The sequence below is a fragment of the Tauraco erythrolophus genome, chromosome 12 (genome assembly GCF_009769465.1).
Source record: "Tauraco erythrolophus isolate bTauEry1 chromosome 12, bTauEry1.pri, whole genome shotgun sequence".
Lineage (NCBI taxonomy): Eukaryota > Metazoa > Chordata > Aves > Musophagiformes > Musophagidae > Tauraco > Tauraco erythrolophus.
This window is the reverse complement of record NC_141476.1, coordinates 22244616-22265839: the sequence shown is the minus strand read 5'-3', so window position 1 is coordinate 22265839 and position 21224 is coordinate 22244616. Positions and strand designations below refer to the sequence as shown.

Below are 21224 nucleotides of genomic sequence, written 5' to 3'. Positions count from 1 at the left end.
GAAAAAGTTTAAATATACCTAATGGCTCTTCTCAGTGGCATCCAATGATAGGACAAGGGGAAATGGGTATAAGCTGGAACATAGGAGGTTCCACTTAAACATGAGGAAGAACTTCTTCCCAGTAAGGGTAACGGAACACTGGAACAGGCTGCCCAGAGAGGTTGTGGAGTCTCCTTCTCTGGAGATGTTCCAAACCCGCCTGGACGTGTTCTTGTGCGATCTTATCTAGGTGGTCCTGCTCCAGCAGGGGGATTGGACTAGATGGTCCTTTGAGGTCCCTTCCAATCCCTGACATTCTGTGATTCTGTGTATATGTTGTTGTCTTACAGAATTGTAACAGCTTTCTGTAACACTTCTCATCCAAGCCCCTCTCGGCTGGAAGCTTATTGTCCCTGTTCAGCTGGAGCAGGCTGCTGTTCCAGTGATTAGTTGCAAGATATCATCTGGGTGTAAAGGCTGAAAATCTATCTTGACTGGTTCTCTCTGCATCTGAAATGGTCTCTGATTTTTTTGATGGTTTGTTATTAAAAAAAACCCACCCCACCACCTGGGTCGTGTCAAAAGTCCGGCTCGTTCTTGGGAGAGCACTTTGTTCATTGGGTTCTGTTGTGTTTCACTCTTTCAGACTCTTCACTAAAAATGCTTTTGGCTGCTTACTCGGAATTCTCCTTGAGTGTACGTGGTCCTCTTTCCCTTGGATTGTTTGTTACGAAACACAGCACTGCTTTTGGGGGGTAGCAGAATGATTTATCAGGAGTATTCTAAGCATTTTTTTTGAGAAATAAGCTGGAGTAGCATGTAAGCCCACTGTCTTCTGGGACTTGGCGTCAGTTAATGTGTAAGTATTGCTTTGAGGATTTTGGAAACCTGTCTCAGAGGTCCGTTAGTTGGGTGCTACTGACAGACAAAAGATCTTTCCCGTCCACCACCTGATTTATGTCTGTTCCTAACGCTGGAGACGCTGCTTCTCTCCCTCTCCCCTGCCTCCAGTGTCACCTTTAAGGGGAATGATTGATCTTGTGTGCCTTCAGTGCCCGGTCACTGCTTGGCGGTTGTGTGCTGCCATAATGCAACGGCAACGCGGATCGGCTCTCCTAATTCCTGCAGCTATTTCAATATAGTGAACGCCGTCCCTTTCGGTGTGCCAACGCACGTCGTCAAAACGCCACTCGCAGAGGTTCATCCCAGGTTGCAACGGGCTGTACTAAGCTGTTGAGAGGTAATCATGGCTTTGGGAGTTTATTCTGGTTTTGAGCTCATGTCCTATGTCGGTTACCTCCTTTCGCCATGGATCAGCCTTCCAGGGCATGATGCACCACGCCAAGGGAGAACTGCAGCAAGTTCGTGATGGGCAGACAGGGAATGTCGCTTCATTCTTTTTCTAGGAAGTATGTTTGAATGAAGGGTTTTTTTCCCTATTTAAGGTTGTGGGATTTCTGCAACTTAGATGAATGAAATACGATTGCTCTAAGCTTTTTATTATTTGTTGGCATATTTATGACACTGGCTGATTGCTTGTGTTGCAGCTTGCCATGAAATTGGTTTATGCAAAGGAAAAAATAGAAACAAGTTCCCAATAAATAGAACTGAAAACATTTTTAGAAACCCTACTGCTCGCAGACCCTGATCAAAAAACACGCACCGTGTTCTGTCAACACCTTCTGATGAATAATAAAACAACGCTGGCTCTCCGTGTTGTGGGAAGAGGGGGCTTATCCAAACACTTGCATCTGCCTGTTTCTGCGTACTTTGTTTTATGTAATAGTTACTAATTAGTAATAACAAATTACGAAGCTGGCAGTCATGAGATACTGGAGATTTAGAACAAATATTAACCACTTAATCTTCAGAAATCGTAGAATATACATTGCTTGCTGATGGACTGTTTCCTGAAGCACAGAGCTGCATTTAAGGTGTTTGTAAATCATTTTTTTACCAAAGAGAGCTTGTCTGTTCTGATTTTTCAATGACTGAGAAATCCTTGTTGTGGAAGGGCTTTTGCAGACCTCTGTGGGGTCTGTTCTGGAAAACCTGCATAACTATGTATTCTGCCAGGAACTGGAGCTTTTTTTTTTTGAGCAACATTTATTTTATTTTTCTGCTCAAGAAGCCACGTTCACGATGCTGGACTGGCTGGTCCTGGGAGCAGTGGGCTCTAGGAGTTGAGGTGTCCTGGAGTAAATTTCCATTCATACTGTTTATGCTGCTTATTAAATCGCAGTTGTCTAGTGTCAGTGTGTAGCAATGGTTTTAGTTAATGAGGACTCGTTTGTGAATAGTTTTTCCTCGTCTCAAAATCCCAAAGATCTCTGTATGACATGGGCAAGAGTGCAGCCAGTTGGTGTCGTGTGGCATAACTGGCTTTGGGAGGGGACCATATATTTGTCCCTGCCTTGATGAAACACCAAGTTAAACATAGAACATGTGCAAGCTACTGCTTGTGAAAATAGTGTTCTGTTGCTTCAAAAAATGCATTCTAAAATTGTCAAAAGGGAATGTTTCCCACTTTGAAATTCTGAATAGACGGTAGAAGGCCCCAATACCTGAGTTGAAACATGTTAAATGGATTTTCAGTGTCATTTCGTAGCGGTGCCGTACAAGGGGTGACCCATGACTTTGTGCCATTTTTGGAAAAGTAGAGTGAAGGCTCCTGCAGCCGTGAGCGATGGGCTGGAGCGCGATGCCACGTAGCTGATGCACCGGTGACAGCCTTTAGAAATGACCTTGGGGTTCTGTCCTGAACGAGTTGGAGGGTCAGACAGTTTTGGTGCTTTAGGTACCTGCTGAATGTACTAAGTTACTTATAGAACCGTGATGTAGAATATGAGGGTTTTATGTCAACTCATGTAAGTTACCTGATCTACCTCGAGTTCTTTTTTCTTTAAGATTCAACTGATGGAATATTGGTGATTTTTTTTTTTTGAGCAACTTTTATTTTGTATTTCTTCCTAAGAAATCGTGTTCATGATACTGAAGCTGAGTAATGTGTATGCAATGCACAGAAGTTAGTGCTTTATGTAGAAAAAAACAATAGAAAGCTAATAATAATGTGGAACAGCTAGTAAATAGTAAAATGAAAATTTAACATCTTAATCTTATCAATTTCATTATGAATAACTTAATACTGTTAATGATGTTTTAAATTATGTTTGGAGATCCTATTTTTGAAATGAAGGAACAGCTGTAATTCCATAGGAAAAGCTGGATTTACTGTAGTTTTAATAAATTAGGCTAAGAAAATGCAAGTATGCCAGAAATTATGCAAGAAAACTAATACGTGACAGCTAAATGTCTTCAATGACCTTTCAATTTTGTTTAGCTTTTGCTTAAATAGTATTTTTAAGCAACAGAAGCTGATCTCCAGTGTAAACACTTCTGACATTGTTTGCATGAATCTTTCCACAGTCTATAACAGTAGAAAATGTGGCCAACATCTGAATCTTCAATATATTTAAGAAATAACCTTAGAAGTCATTTTCTTCATAACGTGGATGCAGTTTCCAGTTGTCCTCCATGGAGCTATTGTCACAGGTTGCCATCAGTTGAAATTTCCTTCCAGGAAATTCAAGAAAACAGTCTTGCCTTAGTGAGGAGTTCTTTCTTTTCTTTTCTTTTTTTTTAAATTCTATTTAAATGAGTTCAAGTGATCTTTAGATGGCAGCTACCTGACTTTTGTGGAACGGATTGCATTTCCAGTGAAACAGTAAATGCATTTGGAGGACAAAGTGTCAACTGTGAAAAAGGTAGGCATGGGCACCCTGGAGAGCTGAGCTTTTAGGAGGGTGTATGGGGATCCAGAAAAAGGTAAATGCGATGGAGATGAGCCAGGAGAAGTAGTGGAAAGAGTACAAAACAAAGAAGGAAGGGGAAGATAGCTTTTAGTAATGATAATCATGTTTAGTTTTGTTTAGACTCAGCTGTGAAAGTGACTGACTACATGTAAACTTAAGATGGCCCTTGTCCCTTGAAGCTCCAAACCAACAAATGCTGAGAAATTATATTGTTCAGGTTCTTTATCTCAATCTTACATCAGTCAGATTATACCTGAGGTTTCGAGTTCGTTCTTGCTGAAGGCTTGGCCAGAAGTACTGCTTTTGCTTTTGTGTTGGTTTCCATTGCAAAAGTCATTCCTTGATAAATCTTGAGATGTTAAAAAACCAAACACAAACTCACCAAAAAACTAAACTAACAAAACCAAACAACCACAAAAAAAAAAAAAAAACAGCAAAAACAAATAAACCACACAGAGAGCACTTACTTGGACAACCCTTTACACATGACAGCCCTGAGAGACCTGTTGAGCCAGCTGTGGAGTTTGATCTTTCATGGTTGCTTTAGGAAGATTTGGTTTTTCCAAGACAAGCCATCAAGTGTTTGTTTGGTTCTGGATCACACTGAGCTGTGCTCCTGGTGTTGGGGAGTGTGTGTGGGGTGAATGCTTACACTTGCTGATTTGCTAGGTAGGGCTTAAATTAGCCAAGCAACAAATTAGTAGGGTCTTTACAAACATAGTGACCTGACATCATCTGAAGACAGGTGCAGGCAGCGTCTTAAAATGAGGATGGGATCCTACCACTGCAAAACGCCTGCAGCCTTGAAATGAAACCACTGAACCTCAACTACAGTCTCTTACACTGCACCTAGAATATATATATCATTAGTGGCCCGTAACTGCAGTGCAGTGACTTGGAATTTATCATAGGTCTTAGCTGGCTGGCCAGGAAGCCTGTTCAAGTCTCACCCCCATTGCCTCATTGCCCGCTTCTGAATTGATTTTCCTCGGAAGAAGAGATGCTATGAAGGTGGAAGAACCAGAAGCTACTGCAGTGGCTGTGCTCAAGCCCAGAGGAGGGTGGTAGGGAGTAAGAGGAGTGTTGTCCAGGGAACTTACCTGGTGCTTACAGAGAAACTGGTGGAACTTGCTGCCGTCTTCAAACAAGGGAGGAACAAGGCAGGAAATGAAAATATTGGTTAATCCTTTGAGGTCCCTTCCAACTCAAACCATTCTATGGCAGGAGAACATTGGTACGGGTTTCTTTTCGGTACGGAGAAGCTCATACAGCTTCAAAGAGCTGACTTCAGCTGTTTTAAAATGTTAGGCATCTAACAGTCCTGGCTGTGATAAGGAGTCTCCTGCACACTTGAGCACTCTTTCCAGAGTGCAGCGATACGAGGCTGATGCGTGGTTCAAGTTTTTTAATGCAGCGTGAAGGAGCCTCGTAACACTGATGTACTTGCAATGTGTTTATCTTCAAAAACACTGGATCATCATAAAAGTGAGCTAGATGTGATCTCTGTGCCCGTAGTCGGATTTGTGAGGCTGAAATACTTTATGCAAATGCTGAGAGAGGGTGGGAAAGACTTGTTGCTCGTTTTGGAAACAAGCATATATTAATTGACAGGATAGCATAAGCCTTTATACGCTTCCAGTGAAGGCCTGTAAATGCCACGAGGCAAAAAGGAGTTTAGTCTTCCACTTTAATGCATGAATTAGTACGTGAAATTCCGCATATCTTTATCGATGGAATTTTTAAAGCACTGCTGAGAACTTGCACAAATTATGCAAGTTCTCAGCACAATGAACACAAAGATGTTCGATAGGAAGATATAAAAAGTGGAATTAGGCCAAGCATCTCCTCCTGCTTCACAAGATGTACGCTGAAGGAGGGCAGAGCTGAAGTGTTAGTGCAGGATTTGATTTCCTTGGTCTTCTGAGAAATCCAAATCCAAGAATGTATTGAAATATCTGAGGAACCTTGGGGCAGATTTGCTCAAACGAGTGTGGATTCACACTGAGATGACTCCACAGGCAGATCTGAGATGGCCCTTTTTATAGAAGTCCCAACATGACAGTTGTTCTTAAAAGCAAGTATCTGAAGACTCTCTGCGAGAGACACGGGGCTGCTGTACCCCAGCAAGAATAAGGAAAAGCAGCCTCAGTTTTTCTTCTTTTCGACCTTTAAAAAACGTGTTATGAAAGCCGTCAGCTCTGCAGGAAGCCTGGTCTGTAAAGTTGGCTGAACCCTGGCAGATGTTAGAGTTCAGGCTGCAGATGTGGAAGTCGAGCGGCAGCGCTGAGTGCCTGGGCAGGGCAGTGGGGAACAGAGTACCCCTTGGCAGAAAACGCCCGCTTTAAAGCGTTCCTGCACCAGCTTGAAACAAAAGGGAGAGCTAAAACATTGAAAAAGCGTTATTTGCTTTTGTAACGTATCTGTGTAATAGCAGGAGGGAGCGCTGAGGTGAAAACATGAAGGAATTTATGATTAAGATTCCCGGAACAGAAAGCAGAAGAACTGTTAGCCCCACCTGAACTAGGAAGCTTCATGCCCCAAGTGGCTGGGTTTTGGAAAATTCCTTATTTATATCAAGTCCCACACACTGTGCTATTAGTAGCTGATAGCCCCAAAACTGGAAACTTTCAGATATAGGAGCTTCATGCTGATTTACAGGATCAGAATGTACCTTTTCATGCGAAACACCGCGCTTAGCTGCTGGTAACCGGAGATGTAATACCATAGTTTGTGCCTTGCTCCCAGTGTTCTAATCTTTGGAGTTGTTTAGACCTTGACTGTTCGGGCTCTTGGCATCTCACAGAAGGGTCCATGGCCCTGGCTGCACAGTGCAGCAGGTGCCCCGACTATGCCCCCAAAATGGCTCTGCTCCCTTCTTCCTCCTCCTAGAAATTAGTACTGTAACTATAGCAAAAAAGCTTCTGACGTTGGTTCTCCTTTTGCTGGTGAGTTTTTTTATTATTATTTTTTATTTTAATTAGGAAAAGCAACCAAAAACCTGATGGCTAAGTCTGTGTTTGGTGTGATCTGGATGGCATAAACATCTTTGCCATTTGGCAGATTCCCTGGAGAAGCTCAGTCCTGTGCCGAGCGGCATCCCTGCGCTGAGCATCTCTTCCCAGCCCCACCAAACTTCCTGCCTCCTCCAGAAGTCACAATAGTCCTTTGAAGTGATTTTTCTGTTTACTCTGTAGGACGCTTGGATTTACTCTTGTGCTACTTTTGCCTTAAATTCATGTTTTCGTTTATTTGAAGGAAAAGCCAAAATGGAGGAAAAGCAAGTAGCTCAGCTTCCTTTGCAGAGTTCGTGTTGCACGAAGCGCTGGCGTAAGAGCTGGGAATTGTGCGGTTCAGTCCCTGTGGCGCAGTTCGGGTGACATTAAGGTTTGCAGGAGATTTTTCATTGACTTGGTGGAAACTAGATGAGGCTCTTAAATTATGCATAAGCAGTCTGCTCGCTGCCTTGGTATGAGTGATTTTTCACCTAGTGAAGATAGAAGGAATGTTTTTAAGACTTTTATTGCAGTTTGCAGCTAGGCACAAATTGCTCTTGCTTTTGTTAGACTCCGCACGCTCTCTTCAGTACATTAAAGTTTGATATGCATGAAGTGCAGCACTGATCTGAGATTTACACAAGGCTGGGGGTCGGGCAGTCAGTACCCTGGCCGTGGGAGGAATGCCTGTTTCTGAGGATGCCAATCCCTCATAATAGATCTTCTTACACGTTTTGAGTTTCCCTGGGATTTGTCCATTGAGGATGCTCGCTGACTGCTGTGGTAGCACCGAAGGAAATATTCCCCAGGTGAAAGCCATAGGGGTGGTGACTGCTACGCAGCTCCAGGATTGCAGTAGTGTTTTCTTGCAGTAGGGTATGTCTCTGGGAAGAAGGAGCAGTGGGGAGGTAAGAGTTTTCTGGCGCTGCACTGAGATCTAGGAGTAAAAGTAACCATTAACGTGGCTCGTCTCAGATGTGGGCTGTGCCAAACCCAGCGATTCCCATGGATGCAGGTACTCAGAGCTGAATAGCAGCGTTGCATACATGGCTGGGGATGCAGCAGCAGAGGTCGTAATAAAATTATGTATTTTTTCAAAGAGGCAGGATGATTTAAAAAATTGTCGGCTATGTGAAGCTACGGAATCTCTGCAAAGAAACAGAAGTTGATTGCAGCAACTGTCGGGTTTGTATCCCCGCTGCTTGTAGCGCTGTTCCCTGCCCTGCTCCAAATGATGATTATAAAGTACGGCTCTTGAAATTACGCCGTTTTGTTCTGTTAGTCATCGTTTGTCGTACCGAATACCATTCAAATATTTGCTCTCTTCAGCTGATACTTTTCGTCTGAAAAATTCAATTGTCTAGAAAACAGCCAAAGTACATATTTAAGGAAAACAGCCTGTATTTATGCGTTAACATCTAAGCTGCTGCAGCACTATATATTACATTTAGCCATGTTAGGAGGAAAACAGTTCTGTGTATTTAAACCAGGAAGAAAAAAATTCCGCTGGAAGTTAACATAGTAATGTTGAATGGTGGTATCAGTGCAGTTTTTTTCTTAAATGAACCTCTGTATAGTGAGGCCTTTCCATGTACAATTTGTGCGGTGGACACTTGAAAAGCTGTTTCAAACATGCTGTTCTTGTTATCGTAGGGCTAAGTGGTTGTTAAGTGTATTATGGGATCTGCTGGGTATGGAACAGAGCGCGGACCTTACCGTGTTCTTATGGCATTACAATGAGGCTTCACCTTTATTATAATGCAGATATTAATAGTATAACGTTGAATCTAAGTTTCAAGTAGTTACTTCCTGAGATGCTGCTTTAATATGCTTCGGAGGTCCAGGAAGAGAAAGACTTTGCAACCAAAGCATTTTCCTGTATCCGGTTGGGCACAACAGCACGTGGAGGAGCCTTGTGCTGCCTTTAAAGTTGTTGCGAGGTGAAGAACAACCCTGGAAGGTGCTGTTGTACAGCTAAGAATGTAAAAGGTGTTACTGAAATAAGTTGTTTGCAAAAGCAGCTATGCACCAGATTAAAACCAAGTTGAGGCTTTAGTCGGGTGGTTTTTATACGTGGACAGGGCAAAGGCACATTTAGGGTTCAATAAGACACAATTTTTGTTGGTTCTCCTGTGCGAAAGTAGACTTTATTTCCAGGTACCTGAATTCTGATGCATAACTACATAACATGGGTGACACTTGAGATTGTAACTATGAAAAAACACCTTTTTGTCTCCTACATTAAATATTACAATAAAATCTCTAGTCTTTGAAAATGCCATGTTGTCCTCACAGAAAGTGAGATGCCAGATTCACTATTGGTCTCTTGCAGTTGTGCCTTCTCAACTGCCTGGATAGTTCTTTAATTAAATATAGAAATTGTCTTTAATTCTCTTAAATTGTTCTGTGCTGCTACTGTCAGGTGTTAAATAGCTCCTAAATTTCTTATTATGGTGAAAAAATGGCCTTGATACCCAGGAGCTAAGCATTATAAATCCCACTGTCATAAATCTTCCGGCTTAACAGCATAGGAGCTGCAGTGATCAACGCTGTTAAGAGTTGAGCTCAGTGATTCTGAAGTATTTTGGGTAGCTCTGGCACTGGGAGTGCATCGTTTTCAGATTACATGGGTTTGGAGCTAGGTAGCCCTTTTGTATCACTAGCTTCCTGTAGTCCTCTGTGCACTGGTGCCCGAAATTAATGCACTGAAATACTCGTTTTGAAGCTGAAGAATAGGGCAACAAAAAACAACCCCAACAAAACCTCAACTCTGACTCTTAGCTCACACTTTGCAATAACCCTTTACATTGGGTAAGATGATTTTTGGATGGAGGAAAACATTTGGATATCAACCTCCTGCAAGACAGGAGAAGCATTTCTGACTGAGTTGTTGGCTGGATACAAATGCATCAGAAATGCTTCATTTCTAGATGGGTTTTTCTGCAGAGTGACTATAGGGATGTCTAGTTCTTGTCCAGCAACACGTAGGCTTATCTGCCTACTTCTTACAATAGGGATTAGCTTGCAGGAGACTGAAATGTTGCTGGGAGAACTCCCCCTCTTCCCCATCCCTCCCCAAAGGCAAAACAAGAGATCTTCTGGTTGGACTTGACTGGCCTCTATAGAAGCGAAGTTCTGTGGACGCGCTGGCTGTAGTTTTTCTCCCTTGAACAGAAATTTTTGAAGGCTGAAGATATGGGTGAAAGCTGTCACTTACAGGAAGACTTCAAGGTCTTCCTCTGTCCCCACACACCCCCCCGTCCCTCACTGTAGGAGAGAACAGCAACTTTTCTGTACAACATGCAGGTGGTTCTTTTAAAATCACATACAGACTTAGAGGTGAGCTACTGAGACCGAGTTACGTGCCTGTTAGAATATTTCATGAAGAGCAGCTGGTCAGTGTGACAGACTAACTTGGGTTTGGAGGCATCAGGGTATGTGGTCAGTGACAGCAGGGACTCACAGGTCAGGGAAGGGAATGATGAACTTGAGTTCATTTTCCAGGAGGATATTGTTCTTGAGGGAGTGGAACAAAACATCAGGGAAAGAGGTCCCTTGTGATATCTCAAATCAAACACCCAGAATAAATGCATTTCGAGTCCAAGGCTTATATTGTGCCTATGCACAGGAGATGACCTTTTCTATCCCACAACCACTTTGTGGAGACTCGGTTCCACATCAAGAGAAAAATGAGCTTTTTATATTTTTGGTAAGCTTGCCTTACGTGCCGTTATCAAATATATACGCATACAAATGAAGCATTCATCTGTTTACATGACTTACAGTTGATACCCAAAGTAGTGTGAGTAGCTGTGTCCCTTCAGAACGGGCTACAGCAGAGAAAGCAAGACTGGGAGAGTTGGGTGATGTTGGGCCAAGCCTGCTAAGAAGCCAGTATGTTTGTGACTGCACAAATAAGGTCCTGCACTTAAACGGCACTTCGTAGTCAAAGTGGTCACTGAAGAACGTACATGCACACAAGCTGTATCTCTCTTGAAACGGTGTTCTTAAAGTTAGGGCTATAACAGAGCATAAAAGCTAAAAAATCTGAACATCTAAGCTGATTGTAAGGCAAAATGATTAAAGTGCTCGTGGACCTGTTGCTTCTACATTGGTGGGTGGAAATCTGGTGAGTCTGTAAACTCAGTCTGGGCTTCTGCTGTGCAAACAGGACAGGACAACTAGAAAAGGCTTATTGTTCAAACGGTTTATTAACAACTCTACTAATTAGATGCTCTTGGCTTGCTGCCAACTCTCTGTGCCCTCTCTAGGATGTGCTCTGGGGTCCGGTGGCATTGCCTGCACCTGTGGTGTGGACTCTGCAGGTGCAGGTGTGGCAGTGGGGTGGCCCTGGCCTCAGATGAGCTGCGACTTCTGCCAGCAGGTACAGCCCAAACCACGGAGAAGTATCAGCAGCCTGGTGGAGGCCATCTGGGGTTTGGCTGCTGGGTGGTGGTAGAAGGAGGTCTTGAAGGGTGGTGGATGTCTCGCTGCCTGCTGGTCCGGCAGCCTCTGGAAGTGCAGAAGCAGCTGCTGGTGGTGGTAAGTGGGTGCTGCCGAGGCCGGAAGGTGCTTCAGCCCATCTCTTGGGTGAGGTCGTGATGGGTGGAGAGGCCTGTGTGTCCCCTACAGGCTGAGTGTCTGGGCTTCTGGAGGGGGGCCGTTCACCCAGCACTGGTGCACCTGAGGCTGCGCGTTTGACGCCGACTCTCCTCTTGCACGTTCGCAGCAGGTGGGGATGCTCTCTGTTAAAGCTGGGGTTGTAGTAGTAGAGTATCTAAAAAAAAGCAAAGGAGAAGAGTTAGTTGACACCATTTCAAGAGCAGAAGACCCCAAGCTATGAGAACTAAGAGACTGAGTTGCAAAAGACCGGCACCAAGATATTGAAAAGGACTCTTGGGGTGTTTGAAACCTGAAGCTCAGGCTAAAACATGACGTGACGGTTCTGTTCAGCCATCGCCACCTGGGGTTTTTGCTGTCTGGGAGCAGTGTAGGATTTCCAAATGCATAATGCCAAATATCACGGCCTTGCAGCAACTTGGGTGTGGATGTGAGCACGCAGGCAGTACTGCTGTGGCCCTTAGATGTATCTTCTCGGCGTTCAGCACATGGCTCAGGAAGGTTTCAAATTTGGTACAGTGAGAGACGTAGCAAAGACGTCACAAGAAATGAGGCTACGCTGAGTCTCTTCTTCTGCTGTTAAAATGATTCAAATGCAGTGGATGTGACCAAGCTGTGTTATATCCCTGGAGGTGTTCATGGCCAGGTTGGATGAGGCTTTGGGCAACCTGGTGTAGTGGAGGATTTCCCTGCCCATGGCAGGGGGGTTGGAACTGGATGATCTTTGAGGTCCCTTCCAACCCTAACCATTCTATGATTCTACCAGTCAGAAGGACTAACTCAAACCTTCCTGAAAACAACCTGAGAAGGAAAGGCAAAGCAGACCACTCACGACCATCCCCATCTCCCATATTCTAAGGATGCCTTATTTGGCGTAAAGACCCGTCTCTCCCCCCCCAAGACTCTCGTGGATGTTAGATGATGTGCAGAGCAACTGCTGTACCTGGCTGTGAGCGGAAGCTGCTGCTTCTTCAGCCAGGAATTCAGGCAGGGAGGCAGATCTTCGGAAATCCTGGGGCATTTTGGTGAATCCGTAGATGTTCAGCTGTCTGATGAAACTCTTCATGCTCTGCATGGCAAAGACCCGCAGAGGCCCTCTGCTGCCCAGCACCTCCATTTTGAACAGTTCTTCATTGATGGCCACGCATTTTCCACCCTTGCCCCACCAAATGGACAGAAACTGGTCGCTTTCCACCATTTTCCAAAGCTTCTGTGGAAAAGTGAGGTAAGAGAATTCATTCACTTCGCTGCTCTTGGAAGCAGGAGGGACTGGTTCCACCTCGTGCTCATCACCACTGGCTTGAACATCCCCCTCCTCCTTGTTTGCTGGTCTGGCAACAGCACAGGGTGTTCTTTCCCCCTGTTCCAGAGGGCCAGAAGAAGTCGTGGCTGCTGACTGCCCGAGCACATTCAGAGCAGAAAATAATGGTACCAGTTGTTCTACTGGTGGCAGCTCGCTTTGCATTTCTTTGGTTCTGGTGAGACCAAAGTCTCCCTTACTGGCCGCTGCCCTGGAGAGCCAGGCCACGTCTTGCCGGTCAGCAAGCAAAGGCCAACTGGCGCTGGCTGCCTCCAGCAGGCAAGGAGATGTTCTGAGAATTCCCTGGGATGCCTCTGCGGTGTAGTGGTGACATCACAATGTGCGTGCATTGCTCGTGTTCGGCCTCACGGACAGTCTTGTCTGCCTTCCTCTTCAGTCAACTCTTTGATATTTTTCCCCAAGCCCCACTCTCAGACCAGTTCAACTGGGAATTTTGAGAATCCTGTTGGCAACGCTTGCCAAATTCGCCAGTTTAGAACATTCAAACTTCTGTGCTTACAATTCTGAACAAGGTTCAGCGTTTAAAAAATGTAGTTCCGCATTTTAAAAATAAATAGAATCCATGTGCAAAGCTGTATTTCATCCCATTATTATTACATTTTATTTAAGTATTAAGGAGTTTTTTCTCAAAGCACAGCCTTCTGTGGAAATATCTTCAAGATTCCACTACATTTAAGTCTTCACTAAGCAATTTCAGAATTAGGTTTTTCATATTTAAGACAAAACGTTCTTTTTGGAGGGTCAAAAAAAAAATCAGTATATTCTGTAAAGCTGTCTTCAAAGGATTTTACAAAAAAGTTAGGAACCACTTGAATAGGTAAGAAATAGCGAAATCCTTGAAGGAAGTTTTCCTTCCCTCTTTCCACCACAGGCAGAGGCAGAAATGAGGAGGAAGAGAAGGAATGAAGAGAACCTAGCTTGTGATACGGTTTGATTGCAGCTAATAACCACTTCTTGCTTTGAAAGCTCCAGGATAGCGTTTCTCTATTATTACGCTGCTGCTGGATTCAATTTTTTCTAACAAAGTACTATGTTACAGAAGAGATTTCTTCCGTTTCACGGTAAGTTATTTCTTGTGTTCTACCTGTTCCTCGGTCAAAAGCCTGGTGTGCATCAGGGACCGTTTCTGTTAGTCAGCCACGACATTGTTAGAAGCTTAATAGAATCATAGAATCACAGAATGGTTTGGGTTGGAAGGGACCTCAAAGATCATCCAGTTCCAACCCCCTGCCACGGGCAGGGACACCCTCCACTACACCAGGTTGCCCAAAGCCTCATCCAACCTGGCCTTGAACACTTCCAGGGATGGGGCAGCCACAGCATAATGTGAACCACAAGTATGTACGTAGTTTTCCTCCAGAGTTATTTTGCAGGTAGGGAGAGGAAATACTAAATTTAGGTAGACATTTGCAAATTTATCAAATGGTTGTAAAGTTATTTAATTTTAAATAACCTAACTCTGAGGATTTGGTAAATTTTACCTATTTTTATCCCAAAGTTGAGCTTATGAAACTGGATTATGACTTGGTTTGAAATTTTACAGTGCTTTTTCTTTATGGCTCTAAAATCTTGGAAAAGCATACATTACAAATCTTTTTTTTATTTTTGGTTTTCATGATGTGAAAAATATCAAGAGTTAAAAATTTCACCAATTCTTGGCATTGATTTCCATAGAGGACCAGCCAATACGATGTGTTAAACCTCTTGAATCCTCTGCGGGCCTGAGCCGCGGCTGTCACTGTCAACCAGCACCCATGGGCTTGCTCTGGGCCACTTTAGGAATGGTCTGTGTTCCTTCCTTACTGAACGCTGTGTGCAACCAAAATTTGAAATAATGTAGAGAATGACCCTACTCTGCTTGCTGCGTGGAATAGTGGGATGAAGGAGTTTGGTTTATAGGTGTTAACAGCTGTTCCTTCGGGGAAGTGCCAACAGAAGCAGGCACGCTCGTTATCAGCCTGAGAAAGGGTTGGGGAGAAGGGGCACAGCAGGCACTGTAACCTGTATTTGCTCCTTTAAAGGAGGAATTCATGGTGTCTTATGAGTAAAAGATAAGTTGGTCAGATTTAGTGCCTGGAATAGCTTCCAGTACTTACAGGCGGAATGAGTACTGGTGCAGAGATTCTTACTATATGATGTTTTGAAGCCTTTGTTTAAAAATGAAGGGTGCGTACAGACGGCAAAACTTGGATTCAGTCTTCAAACATACCAAAGCATTTTTAACTCTCTTCATACTCCTGAGTGTTTAAATCCCAAGAAGCTACTTGAAAGTGTAGCTAGTAGGCTAAACGGGCAGCCAACTGGGCAGGGGTGTTTCTCCTGCTGATGCACAGCCCCCAAATCAGTGTTGTGTTTCCTTCACTGAAGCTAAAAGCCCTCAAGTCCACTTTGCTTTTAGTACAGTAAACAAGTGTGTGGGTTTAAACACTGGAGATGAGATCAAGGATTGAGCTTTGTCATCAGCTTGTCTTTGCCGAATGGAAAAGGGAGACGCTTGCTCCCTGTCTGCCTTGGATGTAGTTGATAGGAGTTTGATGTGGCTTTCTGCTTTACAGCTATTGCTACTGCTGCTCCTGAAAAATGAACCAGCCAGTTGCAACAGCCTGACTACTGTGTATTGATTGTTCCCCACACACACACCTTGTTTGGTTTAAGAAAGAAAAAAATAATTAGTTAAAGAAATTCAATGGTGGTAGCACCTCCTTGTGTAATTCTTGATTATGGAAACGTTTCTGCTGCACTTTGTACAAAGGATTAAATAAATCACCTGATCTTAAAGCTTCCAGGCCACAGACTTCCTAAAAAGATGGGCAGGTGTTTCAGAGGAATGTTGCTCCATGACATCTGCAGTAGGAGGCCCTGCCATGGCAGATTTTCCTCGTTACGTGCTGCATGTTCCTCGAGAAGTGTTGTCATCTTTTGGGGTGGCTTTTTAAATGGCTGAAGCTAAAACAGCATTCTGAATTCATAAGTGGAGATGGTGGGGAAAGCAATGCCCCATCAACCCAGCCCGTTACCGCAGAGGGTGATGGTGGACCTCCAGAGGAGAGGGAGGGCTCTGTAAGCTGTGGGAGATGCCAGGCAGGTAGAACCTGCTGTGTCCTGATACCACATTGCTTGTCAGGCTTCTGTCCACAGACACACCTCACCGTCTTTCTCCATAGCTTCTATCCAGGTAATTTTGTTTCTTTAAATAGAAAATATCAATCAGTAAGTGTTGTTCAGATGGTTTCGTTAACTCTTGTCAAGCTGCAGCTTTTACACGAGCTGCTCGTGAATTAAGTCTGCACTGATACAAGTAAACCTCTAGCCAGGAAGTGCTGCTGGTCTGTTCTGAAAGAACAAAATTCAAGAACAGCTTTGCAGCAAATAGCATTTACTCTTTATTTCCATGGGGTTGTGAAATAGCTCTTTACTCATCAGACTATGGGCCAGGCTGCAATTGCTTTGTTGAATTCATGAACCTGCTGCAGAAAGGAGGGCTCCTGCGGAAGGGAAGAGGAAGGAGGTGTTACAGGTAATCATCCTGCACTTTAGTAAAGGTTCAATAGTTTTTCATAATGGTGATTATTTCCCACCTTTTTCTGTGTTGACATGTATGTCAGATTCTCCCTAAAATAATCATTTTCCTTCATGAAAGCAAAAAAAACCAGCTGCCAACTCTGGCACGTAGGATGATGGAGTGTTGGATGTGTGTTTTACTGCTCTCTGGAACACCTGAAGAGAGTGCCATGTACAATTTATAGCTTTCCTGAATTCGTGAACGCTTTATTTTTTCAGATTGGACTAAAATCTAAGTCTGGGATTTTTGTGAACTGGTTTAATTTATAGTGTGTGTTTACCACTTTTTATCAGTGTTTCCTCCCATGGTCTAAACCACCCCAACCTTCCTACCGTTTGTGAGTGCTCGTGTCAGACCATGAAACGTGCACCCAAGAGGGGAGACTGAGTCACAAACCCTTTGATCTGTTTCCCAATCCGTAAAACAAGGTGATACTTACCTGCAAGGTGCTTCTCTACCTCACAGCAAAAATTAATTCACTGATGTTTGAAAGTGCTTTGAAAAGTAATTTGAAGTACTAGGTGGTATTGGTCTAACTGAAACACCAGCAACTGTGTTTTTTGTAGGGAGGAATGATTAACACCATCTTGTGTGTATCCTATGGACTGTCAAGTGAAAGCTTATAGAATGTTTGTCCTTCCATACAGCCTGTTATAAAATACTCGGAAAAATCCAGAATGCCCCTCAAATTCTATGCTTTAACATAGATTTGATCAAAATACTAAAATTGGAATAAAATCTATTTTATGTAAACTTTTACTTTACTTTGCCACCACCTAAACGTGAAGGTACAAAGAGGGAAAGCCGAGAAAAATTCAACAGCAGATTTGGTGTCAAGAAATTGGCCTTTTTTCAACTGTTAACGAGCGCTTTTTAGTCCTGAAGAAGCTACTACTGCTCTTGGTGCTGGTGCTGGCTGGGTAGCTCGTTTGTGGGAGCAGCGTTCCTATTGCACTGGTGCTTCCTTCCTCCCTGCCTGCCAGGAAAGCTCAGCCGCAGCAGCAAGGCACTGAGGTGTGTTGGAGAAGTCTCCTCTCTGTCGCTTTTCCGAATAAGCCGCTGGGGGTGCGTGTGCCTGGGATGTGCTCCTACACACGGAGTGCGCTGCAGCGGTGGCAGAGGTTTCTGTTCGTTGACTTCCAGCTTTAGTAACGAAAGAGACAAGATCAAAAAGAGTCGTTAGACTCCAAGCACGTGCTCACAGGATGCTTAGTGGATTAAGCGCCCACGGAAAGAGGAGCTCAGCAAACTGCCTACCGAAAGGAGATAGAACAGCCCTGTGGGGCTTGGGCCCCGTGGTGCCTCTCGCTTCTCTCTTCAGCTCAGTTCTCTGCTGGTCCCAGGGTTTAAGAGCACTGGGAGCCTGGGCTGGTTGGTAGTCTGGGGCAGTAGCGGCCTCTTACTGGTGATCATGCCTTTCTGATCATAGAATCACAGAACGGTTTGGGTTGGAAGGGACCTCAAAGACAATCCAGTTCCAACCCCCCTGCCATGGGCAAGGACACCCTCCACTACACCAGGTTGCTCAAAGCCTCATCCCACCTGGCATTCAACACTTCCAGGGATGGGACATCCACAACTTCTCTGGGCAACCTGTTCCAGTGCCTCACCACCCTCAGTGTAAAAACTTTCTTCCTTCTATCTAATCTAAATCTCCTCGCTTTCAGTTTAAAGCCATTGCCCCTTGTCCTATCACTACACGCCCTTGTAAAAAGTCCCTCTCCAGCTTTCCTGTAGCCCCTTTAGGTACTGGAAGGCTGCAATAAGATCACCCCGGAGCCTTCTCTTCTCCAGGCTGAACAGCCCCAACTCTCTCAGCCTGTCTCCATAGCAGAGGTGCTCCAGCCCTTGGATCATCTTCGTGGCCTCCTCTGGACCTGCTCCAGCAGCTCCATGTCCTTCTTGTGTTGGGGACTCCAGAGCTGAACACAGTATTCCGGGTGAGGTCTCAGGAGAGCAGAGCAGAGGAGCAGAATCCCCTCCCTCGCCCTGCTGCCCACGCTGCTTTGGATGTAGCCCAGGACACGGTTGGCTTTCTGGGCTGCCAGCGCACAGTGCTGGCTCATGGTGAGCTTCTCATCCACCAACACCCCCAAATCCTTTTCCTAAGGGCTGCTCTCCATCCATTCTCTGCCCAGCCTGTACTTGTGCTTGGGATTGCCCCAACCCACGTGCAGGACCTTGCACTTGGCCCTACTGATGTGCTGAGTCCTAGTGTCACCTTGATGTCAAACTACAGCGGACATTTTAATGAAGCTTGCTCAAATTCTGTGCTGTTGATAACTCTTCACTGGACATCATACATACAATACGTGCCTTTGCTGATAACATTCCATCTAGATGCTGATAGCTGTGCTTTCTCCTGCAGCTTTTGCCCAGTTACACTGAGTCCCTTAATGCCGTGTGCTGTGAGGTTAATCACGTTGTGGACTATTCTGGGCTCTGCAGTGGCCTGTGGTGGGGGTACTGGGCTCGCTGATCCCTTGGAAGCCTGTCTTCTAATACCTGCTTTACCTCTGCCAGTGCACGACTGGCCACTCGTTACTCTGCCATCGGTGGCATCTTTCAGCCCGTGCTCTCTCCTGTCTTTTGAATATTTTTTTAACGGGGTCACTGTTTCTTTGCTGCAGGATATGCCTGCACATGTTTTTGTCTCTTTGCCAAGCGGTTTTAGCTTTAAAGGTCTGAAAATGGGTCAGCTCACAGTTGTGATAAGAAGTATGTAAAGCCTGTGGAATTACTTACAATATGGTCACAGTGTTTACTTTTCAGCAATGCTGGCAAAAATACTAATATTTTCTTCAAAATTAGGTGCATAAAGACTTCTTGCAAAAACATGATATCTGTGTGTGTTCAAATAGCTCGGGGAGCCAGGACCCTCACCCTGGGGGAGCTGGGACCCTCACCCAGCTTCCTTCTGCCAGCTGGGTGGTCTTGGCTGCTGGGACCATCCGCTGCGCCGGGGGGGGCTCCACAGTCCAAAATGCTGCAGCTGTTTTCAAGACTAGGACAGATTTAGTGCATTAGAATAAGACATTCCTTGTCCATATGCTCTACGGCATAAACCAAGCCTCGGAGAAGTTCCAAGTAAGGCTTAGATCCACTGGACCAAAGTCTTGAGAGTTTCCATCCATAGAACAGTGAATGTAAAAAAACCTGCCTGCCATGATCACTCTGCTGTCAAGTTCTTTGATAATAGCACTGTGGGACCTCTTTATGGGTGTTGTACATGACGTTGAAAACACTGCTTGTCTTAACAGGGAAGAGAACTCCCTCAGGGACAGCCTCCATGGCCTCTGCATGGCATACAGCGAAGCAGACGTTGGTGTCTGTTCAGGATGCCCGAGATACAACTTAGGAAAAACGTGCTTGGCATTTTCTTCTTCTGTAAACTCTCTTGCTCCATCAGTCTTCCTGACTAGTTTTCTTTCCCAAAACCATATTTGATCTCAAAATCACAGCAATTTTTTCATTTCCTCCCCCAAGAACCGTGGCAGATTGACAGAAAGGATCCTTCTCCGGGTAAGGATTAGGAGTGTGGGATATACTACGTATTTATTGCAGTTTATGCTAGATGTTGCATTTTTATCTAAAAAGCAGCATAAATGGAAATTAGACTTCTGAAATTGTGGCCTAGCATCATCTTCTCTCCCTTTTAACTTGCAAAAGTAATATTGGAAAGAAGGAGAATTTGAGAGTTGCTGGAGAAGTTTTGTCTGAAACAGACTACTTCAGATAAAGCTGTTGTCCCTGTTCAGAAGGATCCGAGCTCTTTTGATAGAGACAAAAACCTGCCCCTGATTTATTTTATTCCCTCATCCATGTCTTTAACCTCCATCTCTCGTGGCAAGAAATGCTCTTAGTTCTCAGAAGACTTATGAAGGGTTAAATTCTCTTCCTTTTACAAGGAGAAGCTGCAAGTTCAAAGCAAATGCATTGCCTGGTGTTGCAAGAGGAGGGGTTTTATCCAATAAATAGCTAAATCAGAGAGAGGGTGTTTCAGGGGTGGCAGTTTGGAGATGAAGGTTCAATTTCCACTTTAATGAGGCCTGGCTGGGTAACCTGGGCAACCTTAAATGGAAAGCTTCCCCTATCTCTGCATACAGCCATTTAAATGCATATTAATTAGAGCATTTATTAATTTAAAGATGTCGGGATTATCCTTTTGAAACAAAAAAAAAAAAGCAGAATTTCCTTTAAAATGCTAAAGGCAGTGTGCTGATACAGCAATACAGCATGTTGGAATTTGCCCATGTATCTGCCTGTATAAAAAAGAAAGTTAATCACCTTTTTCTAGGTAGAATTCAGCAAGTTTATATGTTTGAGTCTTACAAATCATACATTAAAGCATAAACACTCGAGTCAAAGAATATTATAGTGGCTCTCAGGTGGCTGAGAAACAGAAGTATGTAAACAGCAACCTGATGTTGAAAGTAGAAGCAAGCAGCACAAATCTGAGCTTTAAAGTGGAAGTGACAGAGTAAAAACACATATATTGTTGTTTTTTTTTTTCTAAAACCTTTTTGTAGGCTATAAAAGGCAGAAGAGTCTTTTAGGAATATTTCTGTAGCAGTCCTAGTGTTTGAGTATCAATGCTAGAAGTTAAATATCTTTCTTAAGCTGTTTCTGTTTATATATCCAGTAAGTAGCTTTGCTCTTAGAGGCTTATTCTTATTTCTTACATATTCTTAAATTGCATTGTGAGAATGAACTAAGTATTAAAATTTTATGTGTCATTCTTTCTTAAAAAATGTGTAAGAACTTTGCAGGGGCAGGCTAGCATGCTCTCTAGTGAAATATAGACTCTGTGGGAGTGCTTCGTTGCATTTTGGTAAATATTTCAGCAGGTTTTCTGTGGCAGCCTTTTTTTTTTTTTTTAAAAAAAAGGGCCAAATAAATTAGCCTCTGAAAAATATGTGGATATTTTGACCTCTGCT

At 44.0% G+C, this 21224-nt stretch overlaps 2 protein-coding genes across 3 annotated transcripts in view; one reads left to right on the top strand and one right to left on the bottom strand.

Annotated features, from left to right (window-relative positions):
* Positions 1-21224, top strand: part of IQSEC1 (IQ motif and Sec7 domain ArfGEF 1) — a 346404-nt gene that overhangs the window by 95096 nt on the left and 230084 nt on the right. The gene's annotated exons all lie outside the window — the stretch shown is intronic.
* Positions 11052-12869, bottom strand: LOC147528016 (uncharacterized). The gene is made up of 2 exons (XM_086619237.1): positions 12348-12869; positions 11052-11561 (listed from the first exon to the last, which is right to left on the bottom strand). The coding sequence occupies exons 1-2, from the start codon at positions 12867-12869 to the stop codon at positions 11052-11054; spliced, it is 1032 nt and encodes a 343-aa protein (XP_086475363.1).